General features: G+C 40.6%; 3 protein-coding genes and 1 non-coding gene across 7 annotated transcripts in view; 1 reads left to right on the top strand and 3 right to left on the bottom strand.

Moving 5' to 3' along the window:
- Positions 1-10: 10 nt before the first annotated feature.
- On the bottom strand, positions 11-14,142 carry larp7 (La ribonucleoprotein 7, transcriptional regulator). Its single transcript, XM_047386813.1, has 13 exons — positions 13,989-14,142; positions 10,851-11,078; positions 10,666-10,766; positions 10,453-10,536; positions 10,099-10,263; positions 5,997-6,099; positions 5,605-5,910; positions 3,674-3,827; positions 3,426-3,547; positions 2,975-3,087; positions 1,813-1,972; positions 1,583-1,674; positions 11-367 (listed from the first exon to the last, which is right to left on the bottom strand). Exons 2-13 carry the CDS (start codon positions 11,050-11,052, stop codon positions 290-292), a joined length of 1,680 nt encoding a protein of 559 aa, XP_047242769.1. The 5' UTR covers positions 11,053-11,078; positions 13,989-14,142; the 3' UTR covers positions 11-289.
- A 509-nt stretch (positions 14,143-14,651) lies between these two features.
- trnai-aau lies at positions 14,652-14,725 on the top strand. The gene has a single exon. It is a non-coding gene; the product is annotated as a tRNA-Ile (tRNA).
- Positions 14,726-15,066: 341 nt separating this feature from the next.
- LOC124880914 (NACHT, LRR and PYD domains-containing protein 3-like) lies at positions 15,067-22,145 on the bottom strand. Its single transcript, XM_047386330.1, has 6 exons — positions 21,814-22,145; positions 18,870-20,583; positions 17,169-17,252; positions 16,952-17,035; positions 16,076-16,153; positions 15,067-15,978 (listed from the first exon to the last, which is right to left on the bottom strand). The coding sequence occupies exons 1-6, from the start codon at positions 22,142-22,144 to the stop codon at positions 15,660-15,662; spliced, it is 2,610 nt and encodes an 869-aa protein (XP_047242286.1). The 5' UTR covers position 22,145; the 3' UTR covers positions 15,067-15,659.
- A 291-nt stretch (positions 22,146-22,436) lies between these two features.
- The window catches only part of adamtsl3 (ADAMTS-like 3), a 155,580-nt gene continuing 151,266 nt past the window's right edge, over positions 22,437-26,750 (bottom strand). For 3 of the 4 annotated variants that reach the window (XM_047386230.1, XM_047386234.1, XM_047386232.1), the window contains one exon: positions 22,437-25,681. In XM_047386230.1, the coding sequence (XP_047242186.1) occupies positions 25,572-25,681 (110 nt within the window). In that variant the 3' untranslated portion in view covers positions 22,437-25,571. The remainder of the gene's footprint in view (positions 25,682-26,750) is intronic. The other variant, XM_047386231.1, reaches the window with a different exon arrangement.

Genomic DNA, 26,750 nt, shown 5'->3' with positions numbered 1-26,750 from the left:
GAAACGTTAATCATGAAATTACATTTTTATTAAAAAGCAGGCGTCGACTCAACCACGTATTTACTGGAGAAGTTCCTTAAAAACAATATGTACACCTCTACTGGACTGCTTGTCAAAAACACTGAAATAATATTGATAAGAAAGTTTCAGAAACATCTTTAACTCAAGCAGCATCCTGGGTTATGACAGTGGCTCCAGTGCAACCACAATAATGACACAATGGACTAATCTACTTCAGCCAAGAACTCATCCCATAGGGGAACACTTGGAGTGGTTAACCTTGGGGAAGTCAGTCTTCTTCAAATCGGATGTGCTTATGGGCCTCCTTGGTTCGGGCGATGATGATTTTCTCGGCTTTGGATATGAGCTGAAAAGTGACAAGAAAATGAAATGCGACATCAGATTAAATAACTGGGAGCTGCGCTGCTTGTAGGATGGATGCATGTGATTTACTGCGTGGAACCGAAATCCTACAACTTGGAAAAATGAAAATCGAGGAACAGTTGCCACAAATTGGTTGTGTGGTTTTCATTTGGGATGTTTTTGTAGCTGACCGACACAAACCACTGCATGATTGAAGGAGCAGAAGGAAAATTATAAATGATCTTCGAATTGTTTTACAAATACAAATCTAAAAGATTTGTCTTATATTAGATATTTCTGTTCAGTGTACTACCGTCAACACTTTGTTCTTCTCCAGTCAGCTCAAGCTCAGTCAGATTTGATGGAGCTTCTCTGCGAACACAAGCTTTCAGGTCTTGCCACAGATTTTCAGTTACATTTACATCTGGGTTTTGACTAGGCCGTTCTAACAGGAGTACATACTTTGACCTAAACCATCCCAGGGCCGTCGATTTGCTGCAACAGAAGATTCGGTCTAATTTTAACTCAGGATTTTCCTCCATTTACCTCCATCCATCTTCCCATCAACTCTCATCCGCTTCCCTAACCTGTCAACAGATTCTTCCACCCGAGCCGTGAATCCCTGCAGCTACTCCAAAGTTACCATCAACTTACGGCTACTTCTCTGATTATTGCTCTCCTTGCCCAGCCTGTCGGTTTAGGTGGACGGCCATGTCTCAGTAGGTTCCCAGTTGTGTCTTCTGCTTTCCATTTTCAGACGATGGATTGGACAGAGCTTTCTCCCTGTTCCTTGTTCTTCATGAGGCTGTTTGTTCACTAATGTTCTCTAGTGAACCTCTGAGGCTTTCACAGAAATGCTGGGTTTCTACTAACATTAAATTATAAACATGTTGAGTCAGATTTAATGGTTAGATGACTTCTGCAGGCAGTTTGTTGCGGATGTGTTTTCAAAGGGTCTCAGAGAGAAGAGGACTAAATACAAATGTTTGCAACTATCTGGCAGATTTTTAGTTTTCTCCCAAGTATTTGAAAACCATGTGTCCTTTTTCCTTCCACTTGGCAATTACGCACTACTCTGTGCTGCTCTATTACATAAAATCTCTTTCTGGCTGTTGATGGCTGCACTCATCTGAATCAACCAAAAACAGAACAAATCATTTGTTAAATATGAAATGTTGCGAGGACATTTTATTGTAGGAAAATAGTTCTTTGGCTTCACCTTTTCTGTGCCTCGCTTCTTCTCCCTGGGACGATTCAGTTTGACCTGGCGGTCCACTAAAATCTTCTGCCAGTACCGCTGCTCGTGGTCACCTTTTACATAAGATTCAACCAAGCATCAAAAATGAGTAAGACCATTGTGGTTTGCGTTTCAGAACAAGGTATGTCTACAAACACATGAACAGTATAATAGGAAATTTGTCTCTCTTCATATGCTGAAAACGTTCCTACCTTTAAGAATCTCCAGCTTCCAGCTGTGTTCTTTCAGCAGCTGCTCTCTAGCGCCGCTGACGGCTGTAGCGTCCTCCGGGGTGTTGAAACGGATGTGGCCTTCAACGTCTCCTTCCAGGATGTCAATATAAGCAACTGGAGATACTTTGGACAGAGCATCCTGTGCAAACATTAACAGAAGAGATAGAATAACACTACACAAGTGCATCTCGTAAATAGGATAATCAAAAGTGAATTTATTTCAATTAATTATTTCAAAACGGGAAACTCCTATTTTATAAAGCTTTTTTAGACAAAGTCATATATTTCGACTGTATAATTACATTACTTTTAATGATTGTGGCTCACCGGGCTCACAGCTCACGAAACATCAAAATTCACTTTCTCACAAAATTGAAATATGAAATAAAACGTAAAGAAATTGATACGTTATGCTTTAGACACCCAAAGAAGACTACTGACATGACTGTTGTCCAGTAGACAGTTATCGACACCCTCCACAAGGAGGGTAAGCCACAAGAAGTCATTGCTAAAGAAACTAGCCGTTTGCAGAGTGCTGTAGACAAATATATTAATGGAAAGTTGAGTGGAAGGAAAAAGTGTGGTAGGAAAAAGAAACGGGAACAATCTCGACAGTATTGTGAACCAAAGCCTATTCACTAGACAAACAAAGCAGACGATCTGACGGGTTGTATAGCTGCTAGGGGCTTCCAAGATATGTCAGCAGTGCTACAGGCTGACTGCATCCATACCATGCTGCATACATGCAGTAATTCATAAAAGAAGAAGCCCAGACCAAGTATTGAGCGCATATACTGGTCATTACATGGACATCCTTTTTCAGCAGGCCGACATTTCTGAGTAAAAATCCAGTTTTTTTAATAGTCTTGTGTAATACTTTATTTTTCTGGGCGTTCTTATTATCCGTCAGCCGTAATCATCGAAACTAAAAGAAATGAATGTTTGCAATATATCGCTTAGTATAAATTTATAAACGTCTCTACTTTAAATGAATTACTGAAATACCTTAGCTTTGACAGTATGTTCTAATTTATTGAAGAGCATTTGCATGAAGTGTAAAAAGTGATTCTAATCCAGTAAGTTAATCATTCGGTTTTTTATGACTTTAAGAGTTTATTGAAATCACTGAGGTATACTGTACTTTGATGATCTTCCTCGCTGGTAACGGTTTGCTGTCTGTAATCTTCATGATGACGCCACTGACAAACTGAGGACCCTGTTTGGTTTCTTTTTCAGCTGTGCTGCTCAAATCAACTGAAAAATGAAAGAAAAATACACCATTCAGCCATAAAGCATATTTTCAGATATCAGGGAAGCTTGTTTTTGAAGACATTTTTTGACACTAAAAGAGGTGTAAACATTCCAGAAAAAGACCTTGTTTCTGGCTGGATATTTATAAATTGCAGCACTCCTAACACCGTGAGTTTATATTTTTTTAAACACGCGCCAGCCTACTAACTTCTGCTATTCCTGCGAATGTGGAAATGATCTTTGAAACACAAGCAGAGTAGAAATTTCATTGGGTTTTATGCACTTTGTTAACATGGTCTGAAAGACAGTTTCAAAACAGTCAGTCTAAACCCCGAAATCACCGTTTCTATCTTGAGTAACGTCATCCTCCTTGTGATTAATCTTGTTGATGCACTTCTTGAGGGACGCCATGCTGCGCTTCTGCAGGACCAGGTACTCCTCTTTCAGCTGAAGCCACTCCTTCCTTTGAGCAGAGACAAAGAGAACTTAAAAAAAAAACTCAACGATGTGAAGAAATGCTGCAGGGGTTTTCACCAATTACTGAATCTGTGTTGATGTAATGGGTAAAATAAGGGATATAAGGACCTACTTTGATAGAACACGTAATGGGATGACTTCCTCGCCAACTTTTAGCTTCTCCTTGTGTTTCTTTTTTCTCTTCCTCTTTGCCTTGACAGTCGTGTCATCTCTGTTTTCTTTCCCCTTCTCAGCGTTTCCCTCTGTGTCCATTTTATTGGGCAGATCTATAAGGGGGAATAACACAGATAATAATCAACCTGTTTTCCTGCTGTAAACCACGGGCATGTTGGGAAGCAATTTCAACATTTCACCATTGCAGAATTCACTTTTCATTTTCTAACAGAATACATTTACTAGACTCTATTGTTTTCAGGTAATACTCCTTTGTGTTATGAGAGAGGATGTGGTTCAAAGTCAAACATTTGTGGTAAAGTGGAGAATCAAGCAGCAGCTTTTTTAATAAAAAAACAAACAAACAAAAAGCCAGAAAGGTCAGAAATTTAATATATTTTCCTTCAGGACATCGCTTTATAGGCCTGACCACTAAAATATAGTTTTGGGGAATTTTAAATATAAAGCTACTAGAAACCAGCTACTCCTGAGTGGTTCAAGACCGTACTCGGAATATCTAGAAGGACAAAAACAAAGAAACAAAGCTGAAAAGGTACCGATAATGAACAGGATTCACAGACGGACGCTTAGAGGCAGCGATAGGTAGGGCGTTGCCAGATAAAGCAGCACTTTAAACCCCAGCATCAGCATGGTGGAGGAAGTATGATGATGTGGACTACCGAGTTAACAGTGGACTCCCATTCCTCACAGCAGATTTTCCAACAAATGAACAATTAATCAGGGCTGCTTGATTACATTCAAAGGTAGAATCACGACTATTTTAACCAGTATCAAAATCATGATCATCAAACTTTCTTGAGTTTGGATTTGAACAAGTTTGGATTTATGACACTTAAAGAACAAAATAACTGTAGGGCCTAAAAAATCAGTTTTAACTTTTTATAAATTTATGTTTTTCCCAAATTTGTACCCATCTTGTCCAGCCTTCATTGGCTACCTGGGTATCCCAGAACTAATTTTAAATCCTAATGTTGGATTTTATAAATGCCTAAATGGTCTTGCTCCTCTGCCTGATCTTCCTTCGTGGGCCCTTAGATCAGCTGACCTGCTGCTTTTAGTTGTCCCAAAGACTAGCCTGAAACTTGGGAGGAGATCGAGCTTTTTCCTGGTGTGGTTTTCCAACACTTGGAATACATTGGTCTTAAATATTAGACAGGAATCTTTATATCCTGTTTTTAGGTCTCCTTTAAAAACACGTCATTTTTTTCAACAGCGTTTGGCTCCCTGTGAGTTGCCATGCTCCTTTGTGTTGTGCTTGTTCTATTTTATTTCTTTTTTATGTCTTTCATTTGTCTTATTTTTATGCAGAACTTTAGGTAAACTTGCCGTTTTTAAATGCGCTACATGTGTTAGACTATATTTATCTCAGTAGTTCAATTCAAAGTCAAACTCACATTCTATAGATTCATTGCAAACACATTGTTAAAGTTTATTTCCGTTAAACTCATCATTGTGGCCTTCGGCTAATGACCCCAAATTGTGATCCTCAGAACATTTGAACATTACATGAGATTAATAAAAGAAGGATTTTTAATATAAAATGTTATGTTATGGTTGAAACATATCACTCCGAGTCTACAAGTATCACCTTTGAGTTCAGTTACTGAAATAAATCCACTTTTTGATGATATTCAAATGTATTGAGAAGTACAGTAATATGTAAGAGAGTTTCAATGCTAATGTGTCCTGACTGCCTCCCCTCCCCGCCTGTACTCGGCGACAGTTGAAGAACCTGGCGGTGTGAAGGTGGCAGCGACTAAAATCAACAGCATAACAAGCATAACATTCAAAGTACTTTTGGGGGAATTTTAGTTGCCCAATAATTTCATACATAGGGTACACGGGAAATGAAAATAAGCGCGAACTTACTCATGTTGGCTTCATCTTTCTCCTTTTCTCCGGTTTCACTTTCACTGGTTCTCCTAATCTTAGAAGGAACATCACTTTCTGATCCCTCCCCAGTCTTTGACCGGCGCCGCTTCTTCAACGATAACTTTCCCGGTGTCTTCTCTGTACTGGTGGTCTCTGGGTCGCAATCTGCTGTCAGATGCTTCTTCTTCTGTTCTGATGGTTCTGCTTCCATGGCGACCTCTTGGACCTTTTCTGCCGATGTTTTTACTGCTGCAGCTCCATCCTTCTTTTTTTTCTTCTTTCGCTTTTTCTTCTCCTCTTCCCCTACAGGGCATAAACACCCAGTAGGAGTGATGAAAGTAGCTTTAGGGTTAATGTTATGTTTGGAAAAATTTAACACTTGAACTTACGTGACTGTGGATTGTCCACAGGAAAAGGAATTGGCTTCCTACTTAATGTTTTGGGGAAAATCCCTGGTTTCCTTGGAGCGTCTTCAGGAGGATTGTTCAACATCTGTTACAGAACAGAAAATTTAGCATATAGCTTCTTGTCTGTGTGACACAACCTTCATGAGTGATGTTTTTACATGGCTCAGAGTTTCCTATTATCATCTTAATGTCTCAAAGAATGCACGATCTTTTCTAAGGGAACAAATATTGGCTGGAAGTCATACAATTGAAATACTCGTACTCGTAGTCTTCCGCTTTATCCGGGACCGGGTCGCGGGGGCAGCAGACTCAGCAGAGACACCCAGACGTCCCTCTCCCCCCAGACACCTCCTCCAGCTCCTCCAGGGGGAGCCCAAGGCGTTCCCAGGCCAGCCGAGAAACATAGTCCCTCCAGCGTGTCCTGGGCCGTCCCCTGGGCCTCCTCCTGGTGGGACGTGCCTGGAACACCTCCCGAGGAAGGCGTCCAGGAGGCATCCGGTATAGATGCCCGAGCCACCTCAACTGGCTCCTCTCGATGTGGAGAAGCAGCAGCTCTACTCCGAGCCCCTCCCGGATGGCCGAGCTCCTCACCCTATCTCTAAGGGAGTGCCCGGCCACCCTACGGAGGAAGCTCATTTCAGCCACTTGTATCTGGGATCTCGTTCTTTCGTTCATGACCCAAAGTTCATGGCCATAGGTGAGGGTAGGAACGTAAACAGACCGGTAAATCGAAAGCTTTGCTTTTCGGCTCAGCTCTCTCTTCACCACAACGGACCGGCACAGCGCCCCCATTACTGCGTCCACTGATCACCACCTGGTGGTGAGTTGGATCCGCTGGAGGAGGAGAAAACCGGACAGACTTGGCAGGCCCAAGCGCATAGTGAGGGTCTGCTGGGAACGTCTGGCGGAGCCCTCAGCCTGGGATGTATTCAACTCTCACCTCCGGGAGAGCTTTGACCAGATTCCGAGGGATGTTGGAGACATAGAGTCCGAATGGACCATGTTCTCCACATCTATTGTCGATGCTGCTGCCCGTAGCTGCGGCCGTAAGGTCTGCGGTGCCTGTCGCGGCGGCAATCCCCGAACCCGGTGGTGGACACCGGCAGTAAGGGATGCTATCAAGCTGAAGAAGGAGTCCTATCGGCTGTGGTTGGCTTGTGGGACTCCTGAGGCGGCTGACGGGTACCGTGGGGCCAAGCGTGCCGCGGCCCGGGCGGTGGCAGAGGCAAAAACTTGGACCTGGGAGGAGTTCGGTGAGGCCATGGAGAAGGACTACCGGTTGGCCCCGAAGCGATTATGGCAAACCGTCTGGCGCCTCAGGAGGGGAAAGCAGTGCTTCACCAACACTGTTTATAGTGGGGGTGGGGAGCTGCTGACCTCGACTGGGGACATTATCGGCCGGTGGAAGGAGTACTTCGAGGATCTCCTCAATCCTGCCATCACGCATTCCCTGGTGGAAACAGAGGCTGGGGACTCGGGGTTGGACTCTTTCATCACCCAGGCTGAAGTCACCGAGGTGGTTAAAAAGCTCCGTGGTGGCAAGGCTTCGGGGTTGGATGAGATCCGCCATGAGTACCTCAAGTCTCTGGATGTTGTGGGGCTGTCATTGTTGACACGCCTCTTCAACATTGCGTGGCGGACGGGGACAGTGCCTTTGGATTGGCAAACTGGGGTGGTGGTCCCCCTTCATAAGAAGGGTGACCGGAGGGTGTGTTCCAACTACAGGGGGACCACACTCCTCAGCCTCCCTGGTAAGGCCTACGCCAGGGTATTGGAGAGGAGAGTCCGACCGATAGTCGAACCCCGGCTTCAGGAGGAGCAGTGTGGTTTTCGTCCCGCCCGTGGAACACTGGACCAGCTCTATACCCTCTACAGGGTACTTGAGGGTTCATGGGAGTTTGCCCAACTGGTCCACATGTGTTTTGTGGACCTGGAGAAAGCATTCGACTGTGTCCCTCGTGATGCCCTGTGGGGGGTGCTCCAGGAGTATGGAATCGGGGGCCCTTTATTAGGGGCCATCCGATCTCTGTACAAGCGGAGCAGGAGTTTGGTCCGCATTGCCGGCACTAAGTCGGACCTGTTCCCAGTGCATGTTGGACTCCGGCAGGGCTGCCCTTTGTCACCGGTTCCGTTCATAACTTTTATGGACAGGATTTCTAGACGCAGCCAAGGGCCGGAGGGGGTCTGGTTTGGGGACCAGAGGATTTTGTCTCTTCTTTTTGCAGATGACGTGGTCCTGCTGGCCCCCTCTAGCCAAGACCTACAGCATGCACTGGGGCGGATCGCAGCTGAGTGTGAAGCGGCTGGGATGAAGATCAGCTCCTCCAAGTCCGAGGCCATGGTTCTCGACCGGAAAAGGGTGGCTTGTCCTCTTCAGGTTGGAGGGGAGTTCCTGCCTCAAGTGGAGGAGTTTAAGTATCTCGGGGTCTTGTTCACAAGTGAGGGAAGAATGGAGCGGGAGATCGACAGACGGATCGGTGTGGCTGCCACAATTGAAATATTTAAGGCGTAATAATTGACCCACCACTCCATATCAAGTAAAATGCAACAGAAAAAAGTGTGAATCTATATAGTTTGAGATATATTAGCAATAATTTAACATTAGAGTCACCATGTTTGTATGTTAATGCGCAGATGATGTCACAGATGACATATTGCAGTACAGGTTGAACGCAAAAGAACTTTAAAGCCCATTAAAGTAACATATAAACAAACTTTGAAGAGGACATATCGTGCAAACTTTTTTAGCCTTTAAATAAATGTTCCTGTGTACTTGGGAGTCTGTATGAGTGCAGAAAAGTTGAATTTAGTCTCTCCAGGTGTTGCGGAGATATCTTTATATTCTGTTTGGGTCGTATTTTTCAGTAAGTTTAGATTTCTCTATCTTCTGTTATGTGTTTTGACCTTTTACGTTACATTGTTTTCTGCACAACAGCTAAATAACATCATGGACTTCTGGCAAACAATTTCATGTATCCGCCATTTTTATTTCTCACTGCAATCTCAGTCCAAACTCAAGTATGCCGTAGCTGAAAGAAGATATGTTCGGTTCGGTTGTATTAACCCCCACAAATCATTACACCGTCCTCCAGCATCAGAACCTCTTCAAAGGACCTGGTTAAATTTTATTTTTCATGGAAATGTTCCCACATTAGTGGGGAAAGTCCCATCTTCCTGAATTCAAGGACGAGAGTCTTCAGCACCATCCGCCAGTATCAAGGATTTGCTGTAAGATTTCATCTGATTAAGGGGTCGGTTCCTTCTGTTTATGGAAGCGATGGAGGCAGCAAAGCAGAAAGCTGCAAATAAGGCTAAAATGACAACAAACATTATTTTAGACATGAATTCATGACGTCCTGGCCATTGTTTTGATAGCAGTAGCATCGTGTCTTCTGCTTATGTTAGCGCTGTGTGCTGCTTTTAGCTCCTTGAGGACATAATCGTACTGCATGTTTTGATTAGTATTATTACATAAACAGTTTAGCATTGTTTTTGCTGTTTTTGTCTTGTTTCTGTGGCGCTTGATAATTGTATCTCTGCTAAAAACTATGAAAATGGCTGAACAGAGTAGAGCGGAGCGTTCTTTGACCTGGAGATGGACGGGGTGTGAAGTGTTTTAACGATTTAAGTGTAAAAATGAAGAGTTTAAAAGCATATTATGTTTTCTTTTAAATGTTTTTTGGCAAAAAACTGAAAACATACCATCACTGCCCTTCTTTGAAGAAATATGGATTATTTACCTGGGAAAAAAGCTGTTGAACATATTTGTATTTTAATACATATAATTTTCTATGGTGTGATTAGAGCCGGATGTAGAGCAGACTGCGCTATCGTATTTAGAATATTTTTTCACGTTCAACTTTACATTTATATACGAAAGACTTGAAAATCTGAATACTGGAAAACCAAAACTTCAATCACAATACAGCATAATTATTTAACCGGTACTGTTTTCATCCTCAAAGGACAAAAGATGAAAATGTACTTTGTAAATGTTATTTAATGTAGGTCTTTCCTGTTTTTAAATAACCCTAACCCTAAACTAATGACAACATTCTATATTTCCAACCATATTTAAAATCACCTCAATAGCTTTCTGAGCTTCTTCCTCTTTCTCAAACTCAACAAAGGCGAACCCTTTAGAGTCACTGGTGTTCCTGTATCTGGGAATGCTGACGTAAACCACATTCCCACATTTTGTGAAAACTCTTTCGATCCAGCTGTGGGTCACGTCCTTGGGTAAGAGTTCCTTAAAGGGGAAGAGACATTAGGAGATTGATAGGATGAGACAGAAATTAAATGTAAAAGAAAAGCTAACAAACAAAAACACACCATTATGTTATTACTACAATTTTTTAGGACACACAGGTAGAAACGAATCATGTTAATTATGCAATCTGACAGGTTAGTAAACACTTAGGAAGAAACTGTGTTTTACCACATAGACTGTCCGACTGTCGATGTTATTTGGTGGGTTTCCAAGCGGATATTGACGCCTTATTTTAGTTCCTTCGAGGTCAATCTGAAACACAAAGAAATAAGATGTTTTTATGTCACTGACATAACGTTTAAGCCCATGGAGCTCAAATTAGACAAACAGTGAAAATTATGATACAATTATTTGCAGCAAAAGCTGTTTTGTTTGGAGTACCTGGACTACGGATGAATTCCTCAGGGCTCTAGCAATCAGCTTAGTGTCAGCCGTCAGCTTCTTCATGCGGCTGAAACTCGCCAGCACAGATATGTCAACATCTGTAACAAAAAGACGTGAGGTACAACGTTTAATGTGCATTTAATTCTATGTTTACCTTTTGTGCCTCGCTACTAGAACCTTACATCCATTTTCAGACTCGTCGATGAGCTTTTTCAGAAAGCGGTCCTTGTGCAGGTTGACGTCTCCGAACCAGAACTCCACCTGCCTCTTAATGTCGCTGAGCAGCTGTTTGACACGGGATCTCTTCTTTTTTTCTGTCTCCTTGTTGCTGTCTCTGGGTTTCACTGGCCCATCACCCCCTGCTTCCTTCTCTGTGCTCATCATGTTTTGGGTGGGACTGCACCGTTGTGCTTTAATACAAAAACAATGTTAGAAGCCAGAAGTAAAGGTATAGTGGTCTCTAAACTTCTCTGTATGCCATGTAATGAAAGTGCACTATCCTCATAGCATAATGTGTCAAATATGATCTTAAAATGGTCTTATTAAACTGAGGGATGAGTCAGCATAAAGGGGACTGGTCCACAGGATCCTACTCTATTGTGAGGACAATGACCTGATGTTCAGTATAGATAGATTTCAGGAGGAGCAGTGCAGGAGGAAAACACAAAGTATTCTCAGGGACAAACAACATCCGGACCATGCTCCGTTTAGGTGGAGGGACTCTGCATATGACCTAAAACATCACAGGCCAGAGAGTATCCTCACTCACAAGGCCCCATTCCATCACAGCTTCTTTCTTTCTGTTGTCAGACTGATTTCACAGGACATTAAGGGGGGGAAGAACTTCAGAAATCACAGACTCAGTGAACAGCTAAATACTTTACATGTCTAAACGCTATGCCACATTCATATCACCATGACCTACTGTCTGACATGGTTGCGCAATAATATGATCATTCTGTCTTCCATCCATTCTGCGCAATACATAATACAGCTGGTCAGCACACAATCTGTGTACAGGTCCTTCTCAAAATATTAGCATATTATATATATATACAAAAAGCACCACAAAAAAACAGAATACAGTTTTTAAACACACTCAATGACACAGGTCTGTTTTTAGAGACATATTGTGTGGTTTAATGATTCCTAATTTAAGGTGTTAAGGCCAAAACAACCATTGTTCTAGTTGAATGAAAAAGGAAAAGCCAGAGAACTCCATCCCAGCTGTGAAGAACGGGTATGGCAGCATCATGTTGTGTAGATATTTGCTACTGGAGAAACTAGTGGGCTTCACAAAATAGAGGTCCTTCTCAAAATATTAGCATATTGTGATAAAGTTCATTATTTTCCATAATGTAATGATGAAAATTTAACATTCATATATTTTAAATTCATTGCACACTAACTGAAATATTTCAGGTCTTTTATTGTCTTAATACGGATGATTTTGGCATACAGCTCATAAAAACCCAAAATTCCAATCTCACAAAATTAGCATATTTCATCCAACCAATAAAAGAAAAGTGTTTTTAATACAAAAAACGTCAACCTTCAAATAATCATGTACAGTTATGCACTCAATACTTGGTCGGGAATCCTTTTGCAGAAATGACTGCTTCAATGCGGCGTGGCATGGAGGCAATCAGCCTGTGGCACTGCTGAGGTCTTATGGAGGCCCAGGATGCTTCGATAGCGGCCTTTAGCTCATCCAGAGTGTTGGGTCTTGAGTCTCTCAACGTTCTCTTCACAATATCCCACAGATTCTCTATGGGGTTCAGGTCAGGAGAGTTGGCAGGCCAATTGAGCACAGTGATACCATGGTCAGTAAACCATTTACCAGTGGTTTTGGCACTGTGAGCAGGTGCCAGGTCGTGCTGAAAAATGAAATCTTCATCTCCATAAAGCTTTTCAGCAGATGGAAGCATGAAGTGCTCCAAAATCTCCTGATAGCTAGCTGCATTGACCCTGCCCTTGATAAAACACAGTGGACCAACACCAGCAGCTGACACGGCACCCCAGACCATCACTGACTGTGGGTACTTGACACTGGACTTCTGGCATTTTGGCATTTCCTTCTCCCCAGTCTTCCTCCAGACTCTGGCACCTTGATTTCCGAATGACATGCAGAATTTGCTTTCATCTGAAAAAAGTACTTTGGACCACTGAGCAACAGTCCAGTGCTGCTTCTCTGTAGCCCAGGTCAGGCGCTTCTGCTGCTGTTTCTGGTTCAAAAGTGGCTTGACCTGGGGAATGCGGCACCTGTAGCCCATTTCCTGCGCACGCCTGTGCACGGTGGCTCTGGATGTTTCTACTCCAGACTCAGTCCACTGCTTCCGCAGGTCCCCCAAGGTCTGGAATCGGCCCTTCTCCACAATCTTCCTCAGGGTCCGGTCACCTCTTCTCGTTGTGCAGCGTTTTCTGCCACACTTTTTCCTTCCCACAGACTTCCCACTGAGGTGCCTTGATACAGCACTCTGGGAACAGCCTATTTGTTCAGAAATTTCTTTCTGTGTCTTACCCTCTTGCTTGAGGGTGTCAATAGTGGCCTTCTGGACAGCAGTCAGGTCGGCAGTCTTACCCATGATTGGGGTTTTGAGTGATGAACCAGGCTGGGAGTTTTAAAGGCCTCAGGAATCTTTTGCAGGTGTTTAGAGTTAACTCGTTGATTCAGATGATTAGGTTCATAGCTCGTTTAGAGACCCTTTTAATGATATGCTAATTTTGTGAGATAGGAATTTTGGGTTTTCATGAGCTGTATGCCACAATCATCCGTATTAAGACAATAAAAGACCTGAAATATTTCAGTTAGTGTGCAATGAATCTAAAATATATGAATGTTAAATTTTCATCATGACATTATGGAAAATAATGAACTTTATCACAATATGCTAATATTTTGAGAAGGACCTGTATTCGTATAATTACGCATTTTTTTCAGTCTTGTTTCCCCTTGAATTTATAAGTTAATACACAAAAATTCCAACGTGCCTTTACTGTCTTGTATCTGTGCAAACGGCAATAAATATGTAAACTAATCATTAAGTATGAGCATCAATTGTAAAAACCGTAGGGCTTCCAGCACCTGTACAAACCTTTAAATGGGCTAGAAGACAGCAGACCCTAAATCAGGTGCGTCGGGTTTTGACTTATGAGTAACCTCATGGCTGTTAGGCTTATTATTTGTTAGTTTTAGCAACTTTTTAGGTTAATGAATGAAACTTCGCGGGTGGCGATAGCTTCAAAATACAGTAGCCTTCACGAGCATCTCTAAAATAGTCATTTTACATTTAAATATCACAAATATCTGTAGTACTCACCTTGTTTGAGGAGTTAAACGAGGCAAGGCTGATGCTAAAAACATACAAATATGTTTAAATCGCAGCTAGCCGCTCTAACACAACACAAGCAGCTCGTTGAGACATGACGCACAGTTAGCGCGTCAGAAGAACGAGCTCAGCTTCCGATTAGGAATTTCACAATAAACGTCCAAACGTCTTATTCCCGGTCTTTACAACCTTTTAATGTTACAAAAATTTTATTAAATAAACACAGTCATGTCATACAGTAGTAAAAGACAAGCAACAAAACGAAAGAAGAATAAACAATATGACTTAATGCAGCTCTGGGTCAGTTACCACTTTACAATGTAAACAAACCATTACACAAATGCATATCGAGTTATTATATATATATCTATATATAGATAGATAGATAGATAGATAGATAGATAGATAGATAGATAGATAGATAGATAGATAGATAGATAGATAGATAGATAGCTGATTTAGCATGTAACTTGGTTTGATGTTTTAATCTGGAGAGAAAACAAAAGCACATCCGGTCGGAGGTATTTTTGCTTTCCGTGAAATCCCGAACTTTGGAAAAGAATCTTCGAAAGGAACAGAGTACGAATGTTTTCGTCCGGCGACGAGGCGACAAATTGCACTGTAGATGACATACATATATGTGTTTATACATGTGGCCGGTTAGCTCAGTTGGTTAGAGCGTGGTGCTAATAACGCCAAGGTCGCGGGTTCGATCCCCGTACGGGCCATCGTATTTTGATTCACTGCATCTTGGAGGGGCCCAGATTAGTTTCTGACATGGTCAGCGCTAACCAATAGGGAAACGTCTTACATCGTTCATCTTTAGGCCCCGCCCAGGATGTTCATGTTCCCAGAACTCAAAATTCGTTGAGTTCAACCAAAAACAGAGAGCATCAAAACCAAAAAAGCGAGACTCGTAACCAAAGATTTTTGACATGCGCAAATAAATATTTATGTTTTGCAAATAACTTTTTTCTCTTCGTGAGAAAAAATGAGTCATTTTAATCAAAAAAAGTTTTATCAAACAATTTTTTTTCTCCCAAAATTAAATATTCCATTTTAAAAAAAATAATCGTTACAACTCTGAAAGTTTTGATCACAACTTAATATTTTTTGATTGAGATTAGTTTTTTTTAATTGAGATTAGTTTTTTGTTTGATTGAATAATATTGAGACAAATTTACCTCCATACAGATCAGCAAACTGATAAATCTCCAGCTTATATTAAGGCATTATCACTGGCTGATAAATAAAAATGCATATCATCACCTGATTACCATTTTCCATCCTAAATCCCATTTAAGCAGCAATGGTTTACCTAATTATTCACACTGCTTTGCTATTAGAGTTTTGTTTTTCTTAATAAACACAAATAAAACAGTGGGTTTTTGTTTTTTTTGGTGTGTATTTTTGTAATAAAAATAAAATCTGGAAAACACTTGATAATCTACCTTATGCGTAAAACCCTTGAACTCAAAAAAGGTATTTTTTCGCTTTATCTGTATAATGCTTCAATCATTATGGGCCTTTTAGCAGATGAAAACGGTAGTCTAGTTTTAAATGTTTAGATAGAAAATATTGATTTTTTTCTCTATACCATTGATTTTCCTCCTTCAGTCCCTAACAAAACAATCAATAGGAAATAAACTTTTCTTATAGTCTTTATAGATTCAAGATTCTGTCAAATCTTTGGAGTTTCTTGCACATATCATCCTCAGTGCAGCACTGTATCCGTTTCTTTATGAGCTGCGATAGTTGACTGTAAAAGGTCTTTGCCCACTGGAGTTCCAGAGAGTCATTTGACATGTTGCAAACTTTGTGGAGTACTGCCAACAACTTCTCGTTGCTGCTGACCTCGCACCGCTTAAAAACCCATTTTCCCCATTCTTGCCACATTTCTTCATCTGTAAAATTCACAGTGATGCGGTCCTGGCTGCACACACACGCTGACTCTTTCTCATACAAGTTGTTCCATATGACCCTGCAAGAAGAAGAGGAAACAAAAGAAAAGCTTTACCGTTCCCTAGATGGTAAAAATGTTTTCTTTAAAGACTATGCTTACAAAAGCTTACACTTACACAATTGTTTGCAGTGGATCTGGCGTCAAATCATCGAGGGACAGCAGACCTCTGTGACTCACTCGGTTACCCTCCAGCCTGTAGGAAAACATAATTAATTCATATGTATTCATACCCCTTTATATTTAAAAATTTCTGTCATGTCACAGTTACAAACTTCAGTGTGCTTTATTGGGATTTTTTTTTTATGATAAACCGACACAAAGTAGTGCATTATTTTTAAGTGGATGGTAAATGATTCATAGTTTTTCTTTTTTCACCATTAAAATACTGTGACGTGCCTTTGTGTTTAGGCCTCTTTACCCTGAGACCCCTAACTAAAACCCAGTGCAACAATCGTCCTTCAGAAATCACCAGATTAGTAAACAAGTCCAACTGTGTGTAACATTAATCATAGAAGCAGCCAAGACGCCTATGGTAACTTTGAAGGAGCTGCACATTTACACAGCTTAGGTGAGAGATCTGTTGACAAGACAAATATTTGCCATGAACTCAGCAAATCTGGCCTCTCTAGATAAAAAGCCCAAAGAAAGCTATTTTTTTTAGCAAAAGTCATTTGCCCAACACATGTGGAAAGGGTGTTTTTGTCAGATTAGAGGAAAACTGAACTGGCCTACAAGCAAAGCACCATGTGTGGCAGCAAACTAATACTGCATGTCACTCTGACCAACCTTTTCTTCTACACCTCTGTTGCCTAAGAAAATATATTAAACTTGTGAGTAGTCTCAGTGTTTTGATTGGTCAGAAAAACTGACATTTGGGGAAAATACCATTACACCACAAGCCTTAGGAGATTTCTCATACTGACAATCAGCTTTCACTTCTCAAAAATGTCTTACATGACATGCTATTTCACCCTCACAAGTTCTTCCTTACCACAACTCTTGAACCTTTTTTTTCACTTGGATCGCTGTGCAAAGAGCTTGTAGTTCATTGTCACCGATGTTTGTCCACCCCAGTCTAAAGTAGCAACAGAAAGAAACAAAGTCCTTTAGTGAGAAAGGTTTTTATTAGTGTTTACTTTTTGAAATTGTAAGAAAATTTATTCAGACCTAGTGGCTTGCTGTGTCCAAGCATATGAACGAAATCTTACCCAAGATGGGTGATGTTTTCTGAGACCTTCAGCACATCTGCAATGACTTGAACCGCATCCATATTGAAATTATTTTCTCCAAGCCTTCGAAATAAAGCCAGTCCGTTATTGGATTAAGCAGTGTACATGTCTTGATTGCGAAAGTATTCTTACCCCTTAAACCTTTTCACATTTTGTCACACTATAACCACAAACTTTGAGTATTTTAATTGAACTTTATAGACCAACACACAGTAGTGCACGTGAAATGGAAGGAAATGGTACATTCATGATGTTTTACAATTAAAAATGTGAAAACTGTCTTATAAATGTTTAGTGTGCCCCCTTTACTCTGATGACCCTAAACAAAATCTGATCCAGCCATCCGAAGTTACCTAATCATTATACCTCTAAGATTTTCTTCCAGGAATGTCCTACATTTAGCTTTGCCATCTTCCTATCAACTCTGTCCATCTTATCTATCTCTGCTAAAGAAAAACACCCACACCACGATGCTGCCACCACCATATTTACTTTGGGATTGTGTGCAGTCTTCTTTTTACACCATACGTGGCATTTTATATGTAGGGTCAAAAGTTAATTTTCTGTGTCAGCTGACCAGACCATCTTCTTTCACATGTTTGCTGTGTCAAACTGTAAATGGGACAATTTGTGGGTTCCTTTCTTTGAAGCTCCTCCAGAGTTACCATGGACCATTTGGTTGCTTCTCTGATTAATACTTTTCCTGCTGAGCCTCTTAGTTTAGCTATTTCTTGATAGGATTCCCTTTGTGTCATCCTTTGCCATGTTCAGATGATGGATTGGACAGTGTTTAGTGAAATGTTGAAATTCCTGTATTCCCCACCTAAAGGACGAATGCCTTGAGCACCATGCACCAGTATTAGGAAGGATTTGCTGGAAGACTTCATCTGATTAAGGGGTCAGTTCCTTCTGTCTATGGAAACGACCGACACAGCACAGTGGTAAACTGCAAATAACGCAACAAACTTTATTTTAGACATGAATTTATTGTGTGTTGATATGACATCCTGCCCATTGTTTCAATAGCAGTAGCATTGTGCCTTCTGCTTATGTTAGTGCTTTGTGCTGCTTTTAGGTCCTTGAGGACATAACGGCACTGCGTGTTTTGAATATTATTATTACATAAACAGTTTACATTGTTTTGCTGTTTTTGTCTTGTTTCTGCAGCACTAGGTCATAGTTATCAAACTACAACAATGGGCAAACAGGTTAAAGTGCAGCGCTCTTTAACCTAGAGGGGGGCGGAGTGTGAAGTGTCTCAGTAGCATTTAAAGAGACGGCACCAAAACTAGTTGCTCTCAAACATACCTCGGAACAGGGATAAAAGTGGGGCCTGTGGAGCTACAATAACAAGGAGCTCAGACCGAAGCATTGCAGTTCTGCTTTATGTAGAGCACAATTGAATGATTTAAGTATGAAAAGGAAGGATTTAAAAACATGATGTGCCCCCTTTAAATTACACACAGAAGGACTCTAATCACTAAAAAGGTGATTCTAAAGGCAAAAGGTTGCATTGACATTTACTTGGGAGGGTCAGAATAAAGGGGGTTTAAAAAAAATCAATAGGTTTATATTTGTGATTTGAAAGTGACAAAATGTGGAAAACCTAAAGGGGTATAGACAGATTTTCAAGGCTCTGTAGTTGCAGGTGTTGCAAGCTAACTTTCATTGGGCACTCACCATAGTTTCTGACATCTATGCAGAAATGGTTGAACATCTCTCAGAGAGTCACGGTTCACTCCAGTTCCTGTAAGATCCAGTTCTGATAGTATTTTGCCTTCTGTGAGGGATAGGAAATACTTTATGGCATTGTGATCCATTTGAGAGAGCGTTTCGTCGCTGACATTTACTCGAAGGGATTCTGGGAGTGCTGCTAACACCATTGAGGGGTCCTGTTGCTCAAATAAACAGTGTAAGCAGTTCAGAATATGGCCTCCATTCTGACAGTGCATTGTGAGGTCTGTTATGATCTTCTTATGGTACATCTCCACTTTTTCCTCCTGGCAGCCAAGCCCCACTTGTCTCGACAAGAATTTAGAATTCCGGTCAGAGAGAATTCCAGACAGAAAGCGGCTGAAGAGGTCCAAGTGTTCGTTGTTTTGGTTCTCACCACTCTGAATTGCATCGGGTAAGGGTTGATCTGTCACAGCGCAGTAAAGAGCGGCAAAAAACTCCTGAACTGTGAGATGGGCAAAGGAGAAAACCTCTTCAGTGCAGCCAGGTTCTTGTGCAACTGTCTTATCAAGGAAGGTACTAACCAGACTGCATCTTTCTAACCCCACCACCTCTGGGTCACTGCTGTAGAACAGAGTTTGATGCTCCATTAGCTTTTTAAAGGCAAGTCGACCTAGTTTCAACACAACATCAGACAGCTGCTGGATGGATTCTGCTCCTTGGTCTTCAGGACATGTCTCAGTTCTTGCCTGGCTGTGAGAACGGAGCAGGGCAACCAGATACTGCACATAAATATCCGTCATGGTCTTGGGGCTTTCCCTACAAAGATCTTTGCTCTCATTGAGAATGCAGCACACAATGTGGCAAAAAGCAGGTATGTAGCAGAGTGTCAGCATCAGTTCATTTGCTGATACCGTTGAAAACATTCGGTCAGCCACAGTAGCATCTTGAAAAAACCGTATGAAGAAGTCTTGAACTTCAGTTAAGGAGAAACCGGCAATGAGCACATAGCGGTCGATGCATCCGACAGGAATGTGGTTGATAGCTGTAGGCCGGCTTGTGAGCATGACAGAGGCATTGGGTAGTAGCTCACCCTGCAACAAACTCCCCAAAATCTCATTCACCTCCGCATCCTCTTCAGGCTCTGTCACAAATACCTCAGCATCGCAGCTCCTGTAGTGTTTGAACTCATCAAAGCCATCCAGGATAATCAGGAGTCTGTCATCGTTAACGAAGATGTGATCCAGTTCTTTAGAAAGGTGCCTATTCTTACGAAGGACTAACTCTCTGAAGTTTGTGGGTTTGTCGATCAGATTTAAATCTCTAAAACTCATGTGAATAACAAAGTCAAATGTGAGGTGGTCCTTGTTCCCTCCAAAATCAAAGAGAATTTTCTGCACCAGGATCGTCTTGCCAATTCCCGCCACCCCTGTCACCAGCACTTTCCTTATTGGACGTTTTTCGTTTGCTCTCAAAAACAGTTTAGCTGGTGCAATTTTCTTTTGCAGCCCTGATTTATGCTGCAGAGACAGTCTCTGTTGCCCAAAAGCCAGCACTTCGTGTCTCTTAATCTCTAAGGCCTGGTGTCCATCCACTAACAGAAGGTTGACATAATGTTCAGAAAAGAGGATTTTCTCTCCATGCCTACTGTTGTAGAAAAGCATGCTCTCACTCCTGCGCCTCAGGATATCTTTGTGTTTTTGTTTCACCTTCTTGTACTCTGGAGAGAAAAAAAAAGGTATATTGTAAATTTGACCAGATATCTCCAGGGAAATGCTGCAGAGCATGACACCATGCACAACAAGATTTCCAGGTTTTCTGGAAGAGAAGCAGGCCCACACCATGACAGATCCTCCACTATATGTTCATTAGGGTGCTTTTGGGCTTGTTCATGCTTTGCTTTATACCAAACCCACATATATACTGTATATATAGTGATAATCAGTAAATTAGAATATGCATTCCAAAGAGGCTCTTAGGCCTGTTTGAAAGTACCTTTTAAAAATAAAACCTTTGAAGTGGGTATTAAACATACTTTCCATTAACCTCACATTTCTGTATTGATTTCTTTATTTTTTTGGTCTGATAATAATTTGGTAATATTCTAACGTTGCAAGTCGTGTTTTTTTATATGTAAGTGGAAAATCATTATAATTAACATATAGGCCTGAAAACATCAGTCGGCGAGTAATTAATCTATATGTCTTTTACTTTGTGAACTGAGTTATGGAAATAAATTAACGTTTCAATAATATTCAAATGTATAGAATGTGGCTGTATATACTATGTTAATGTTAAACCACTGCTTTGACTCAAAAAAATCCTAAAGCAGATTAATCCAGAACACACCTAAGGAGTTTAAAAAAAACAAAACAAATATTAATGAAATGTTAATGTTTTAGCAGAATGAAAGCAAGAGTATATTTGACAGGGGGAAAGAAAAGATGGCCAATTAAAGGCACAACAGGGTTGTGAAGCTGTTCCACAGCAGCCTTTTAAAGCTGCAAACAAAACTGTGTAAATGGTATTTATAAAGAATTTAGGCATTAAGGCATTTAGAGCTATTTGTTTGCCTCAGACTAACAACTGATTTATACCTAGAAGGATATCAGTCATACAAAAGAATAAAAAAAAACAATGAAATCTTTATTAGTTTCCTTTTCTGTTAACAAAATCAGCTGTTTTCTTTTACAGAAAACAAAGGGAAGGCTTTTAGAACCACATACAGATACCAAAGACAGCTTCAGTGCATGATTCTTAAAAAACGTAATTCTTTAATTAGTTTTTTTTGTGGCCTTTTTTTTGTTATTTCTTTAAAGTAAGATAACAGGAAGCGGGGTGGAGAGAGGGGAGAGTCATGCAGCATACCTTGCACCCAAATAAAGGTTTTAAGTGACATTTCAACCTGTTAAAAAACTGAAACAATTTATTTAGGAATAAGTTTACAAACCTGTGGATGGGGGCTGAGCTGTGTTGTGGGAGAGCTGCTGATGACTTCTAACAGAGAAGAAGACTTTCGCTGCTTCCTCTCCTTTGCATTCCAGAATATCCAACACCTTTCGCACTCTGGCCCGTGGCCCCGGCTGACACAGCACTTCCTCACGGTCATCCCGGGTGAATGCTTCCTGACAGACCAGAACTTCCAACAAGGAGTCGACCTGTCCTTCTAGTTCATCCACCAGGGAAACACGTAGCACTCTCACCGCCGTCAAACAAGAGTGACAAGCATCTTTTTCCACCATAGCTGATGTGAACACATGGGCCAGCCCAGTTGTAATCATCTGATGATCACAATTTGTGATGCATTGTGATACTTCCTTTAATTTTGATAATCTCTTTAAAGCAGAAAAACAGATGGCTGGATATTTTTAAACAGCAGAAAGAGGAAGTACAAGCGCCTCGAACACAATTAACATGAACACAATGACAGCAAAGTTTCAAAAGACCTGTTTGTAAAGTTTGTGACATTTGTTTTGAGCAAGGGTTGTTCAGGCTTGTAAAAAATGTTCTGCTTCAAATTCACTTTAAATCACACAGACAGATCTTTAGTGTTAGAGAAAGACAACACCCACATTTTAAAAAGGAAAATATTTAGTTTTATTTTGCAACAAAATCGTAACAGAGCCACCAGCAGAGGCCCCCCCACACCTCCACTGCATGCAGAAGAATACAAACAGTGGGAGTAGATCAGAGTAAATCAAAACTTGAGATAAACATTTATTAAAATAAATAATAAAAAATGAAAACAAAACAAATATGTACACAACTTAAGACCATGAGCAACATTTAGTGACATTTTCTCGTTTTATAAAAAAATATCCACACCTCATTCAAAGACCCAGCTGTTCCTGCTGAGCACCTGAAGACGATAAATCGTGAGCTAAAAGTGCAAACCTTGCCTATCAAGCACTATAATGAGACTATGGTTAACAATTTCCCGGATAAGCGGAAGACGACGAGTACGAGTACGAATTTCTACAAATTCCCTTTAGTAATAACCAGCAACACTTCACATTACTGATGTGAATATGGCATTGTTTTTAAATGTCCACAAACTAAAAGTGAAACCTGATTAAGCATTTCGAAGAGATAACAAATGTCAGACATTTTTCAGAAAAATTTAAATCGGTCAGACAGTATGAACTTTTATGACATGCAGTTGCTTAATCTAAACCCGAAAGGTTTGGCGTTGGAGCATTCATTCACTGTAAATCTTGTTGAGTATGACTGTACTATGTCTCTTGAGCTCAGTCAGATTGGTTGTAGAACATATGTGAAGCTGAGTTTTCAAGTCTTTCTATAGATTCTAAATTTGATTTAGGTCTGGACTTTGACTGACCCATCCTATAGCGGGGGGTACTCCAGAATGGTATTGGTTTCAACACAAGACCAGTCCTGAGACTACATTTTCAAAGCCTTGATTTAGTCTTAGCCTTAGTCTCATGATCATTTTGATATCAAGAGCAATTGCAACCTACTGGGAAAACCATAGCTGCATTTAAGTGCAACCTATTAAGTCTTAACTTTAATAGTTTCAAAGCTTTCCTCTCTGTCCCTACATGCAGAGGGTGAGATGAGAGGGATGTGAAAACAAGAGGGAGAAATATTTTCCACTGTCAGTACATGAATGTTTTTCTGACTGCAAAACACACAGGAAAATAGGGATCCTAAGTGAGTAAAGTCCTCCACCTCCACCTGTCACCTTCACTCTCTGCAGCTAATGTCAAGTCATGTTTATGTTTGGCTGATATATCTGCTTCTAGAGGTGTCTGGCTTGTCTGTTCAACTTGTGACCAGCTTGTCACATTTATTGAACAGTTGACATGTAGTTGAGGGTTACTTACAAGTTTGGGTTCATCTAAATATTGTGGCAGTGCACCTAATTTACACACCAATGCAACCAGTCAGTCTGGAGCACTGCTATAGATTAGCTTGCAAATGACCTGGAAAAGGTTGAATTTCTTACAATGTTTGCAGCAACAATTGCATTACTATAATTACAGCAAAGGTCTTGAAAATGGTCTCTCATTGGGTTTGACTAGGTCTTGGACTCGACTCGCTCAGAATTTTGCACTTGTTTTGGTCTTGCTCTTGGTTTTGACTTGGTCTTGAGTTAGGGGATCTTGACTACAACCCTACCATTCTAACACATTAATATGCTTTGATCTAAACCAACCCACCGTAGCCCCTGGCTGTATGTTTAGGGCCACTGACCTCACCTCGGTCTCAAAACATTTGCATTTTGAGGGGTGTCTCAGTACTTCTCGCAATGTAGTGTTTCCAGATACTTTAAATTTAAATCAGTTATTTAATTATTGCTCGGATTGTTGATAGGAGCAAGTAGCAGTAGCTGTTTGTATACGGCTTAGAGTTTTTGTAGATTTTTCCTGACTTATTCAGATCAACACACATCTGCCTTACTTGAATGGCATGTTTTCTTGCCCTTCCCATTTTGAAAAGTGCCCATTAGATATAAGTCTGTATCGCAAATTTTTTATGCCTCAGGGAAACAAAAATCAAATTAAATTAAAAGTCTGCTTTTACTTTCAGTTAAGATTATGCTACTGGAATTAAAGATTTTTGAAAACCTTTCATGCATCTTTTCCATGGTACCCAACAGAAATGGAAGGTGCTGGAAGTAGGAAACCTCTTTGTTTACATGAGCAACATGTTAGTGGTTAAAAGGACATTTTGAACAATGTTTCAGGAAAATATATAAACAATCTACTTTAGAAACGAAATGAAGAAAAAAAAACTCTGCAAGCCATGTTTTTAACAATGACTTTGATGAGTTATTAGTGCAAAATACATGTATTTTGTTTCTTGAAAAACATTCAGTCACATACATCTCCCCTAGTGCAAACCTCTGCAGGGGTTCTATTTACACTGTTGTACTTTCTATTTTACAGGAACTTTGGTTAATAAACCTGCAATCCTGCTAACAGATGGTCACTCAAAACCATGGAAAGGGCTATAATTTATTTCCCAGATGGCTGAAACTAATTATATTTTGATATATTAGTTTCTTTGCCAATTTATTGGAAGCATCACAATGTTTTTGTTTTAAACAAAAGTTTCCTCCAATTTAGTTGACAAGACTGTAGGCCACTTAAATAAAAACAAACACACAGCTGTTCCAGCTGTTTTTATAGGTTTAGGGGTTTACTGATCATTTTTGGAAATGAGGACAAAAGAATAGTTAACTATAAATATATTGTTGGGCAAAATTGGTTGTTCCTCTAAATGTGTCATATTACCATGTCTTTGGTGCAGTTTAGAGAAGTTCTAAAATGACACCAGTTTAATCACTGGGTAGGTGTGTGGGTCCTTAGTCAGTGCATCACTGTCTGTAGTTCCCCTTGCTGTCACCTGCTGTTTCTATTATTCACAGTGGTTCCTCATCTCAGGTTTGCACAACTTGGAAAGAAAATCTGTTCGTGTTAACTTAAAACAGACCAAAAAGAAAGAATTGAAACCGAATCCTTAATTTAAGGCCTCCACTTTTTCATAAGGTCACTTTCAAATTCAAACCAACACATGACATCCTCAAGCAGGATTAATCATACCCACTGTGGGCATGAGACAAATATTCCTCCCCCACTCAGCAACCTAATCTGAGACAGACCACAGAAGAGATAGTTGGGGTGTCAAATTTTCCCGCTAGGTCCCATCCAAGCTTTCCAACCCTTGTCCCACGTCTCTCGGCCCTCAGGTTTTCGTGCAGGAGTGGCAGCAGCGACTCTTGAACTGGGGCAGCGGGCAGAGCTCCAGTTGGCGGACCCTCTCGCAGTACCTTGTGCTGTCACGGCACTCCTCTGCTGGAATACAAGGCACTACAATCATTGCCCATCATTACTCAGTCATAAGACAAAGCAGCTGGTCTTAGGTTAGGGTGTTCAGTGACAGTAACAAGCTTACATACAGTTAGAGCTGCTAGATCTACGTTGGTCAGGTTACCTTTTTATCCATTAATAAATGAAGTCATCACTTGAAAACGGCACATTGTATTTACTCTGGTTATCTGTCTGATATAAAAATTTATAAAAAAAAAAAAAAATAGATCAAATTGTTAATTTCTTTTTCAGGATTGACTGATAATACAGCAACCCTTCCAGCAGCTTATTGTTGTTTTATCCATCATAAAAGCAGGTTTTGTAGAGATTTGTGCTTGTGGAGGACCCGAGTGCAAACACGAGGCAGGCTGAATCATATTAATAGTGTAATATTAAAAAAACAGAGAACCTTTATACCAAAACATTGCAGGTGGCTACAGACAGGACCAGAAGCCATAGAGAACAACATTGGAAAACAGCCAGGTGAGACCGAAATCTGGAGGATTAAATACTGAGCAGCAGCGATTGGAGGAGCAATGAACAGGTGAGTCTGAAGTGCATAACAGCTGTCAGGGGAACATTACTATAAGTTACTATTTTTACAAACTGTATCTGTCACATGAAAGGAATTTTTTTGGGATGTTCAGGAAAATCAAAGAAACAGCAAGTGAAACCTTAAAAGGTTTGAGGAGTTTCATGAAGGTTTTCATCTAAGACTTCCCTGAAATAACCATGACAGTGATCATAAAAACTCTTTCTTCTCGAACTGAGGTCAGTGGGGTATCCATGCCATGCTTTATTTTCTACTTAGAAATCTAAAGGGAAAACCTCCCTTTACAGAACACAGAAAAATGTGATGTACGTTTAGCAACAAGCTCAAATTCTACCACAATTAAGGATTCAGTGTAAAATGTACATCATAGTGTGAAGGGCTTTGAGTCGTCGGTATGACTGGAAAAGCGCTACATAATATCAGTCTATTGACCATTAAGTTAAAAAGCAATTGGTAATTTAAACATACTTATACAGAAGCTGAAATTATGATAACATTGGG

Source organism: Girardinichthys multiradiatus, chromosome 14 (genome assembly GCF_021462225.1).
Source record: "Girardinichthys multiradiatus isolate DD_20200921_A chromosome 14, DD_fGirMul_XY1, whole genome shotgun sequence".
NCBI classification, from domain to species: Eukaryota; Metazoa; Chordata; class Actinopteri; order Cyprinodontiformes; family Goodeidae; genus Girardinichthys; species Girardinichthys multiradiatus.
This window is presented reverse-complemented; position numbering and strand designations above follow the sequence as displayed.

Coding starts and splice junctions, on each gene's coding strand:
- larp7 (XM_047386813.1), bottom strand. CDS start 11,052: ATGATGAGCACAGAGAAGGAAGCAGGGGGTGATGGGCCAGTGAAACCC. Junction 10,537..10,665: donor GGAATTCATCCGTAGTCCAG/GTACTCCAAACA, acceptor TTTGTGTTTCAG/ATTGACCTCGAAGGAACTAA. Junction 6,100..10,098: donor AAGCTCAGAAAGCTATTGAG/GTGATTTTAAAT, acceptor GTTCTGTAACAG/ATGTTGAACAATCCTCCTGA.
- LOC124880914 (XM_047386330.1), bottom strand. CDS start 22,144: ATGATTACAACTGGGCTGGCCCATGTGTTCACATCAGCTATGGTGGAA. Junction 17,036..17,168: donor GAAAACATCACCCATCTTGG/GTAAGATTTCGT, acceptor TTGCTACTTTAG/ACTGGGGTGGACAAACATCG. Junction 15,979..16,075: donor GATCCACTGCAAACAATTGT/GTAAGTGTAAGC, acceptor TTCTTCTTGCAG/GGTCATATGGAACAACTTGT.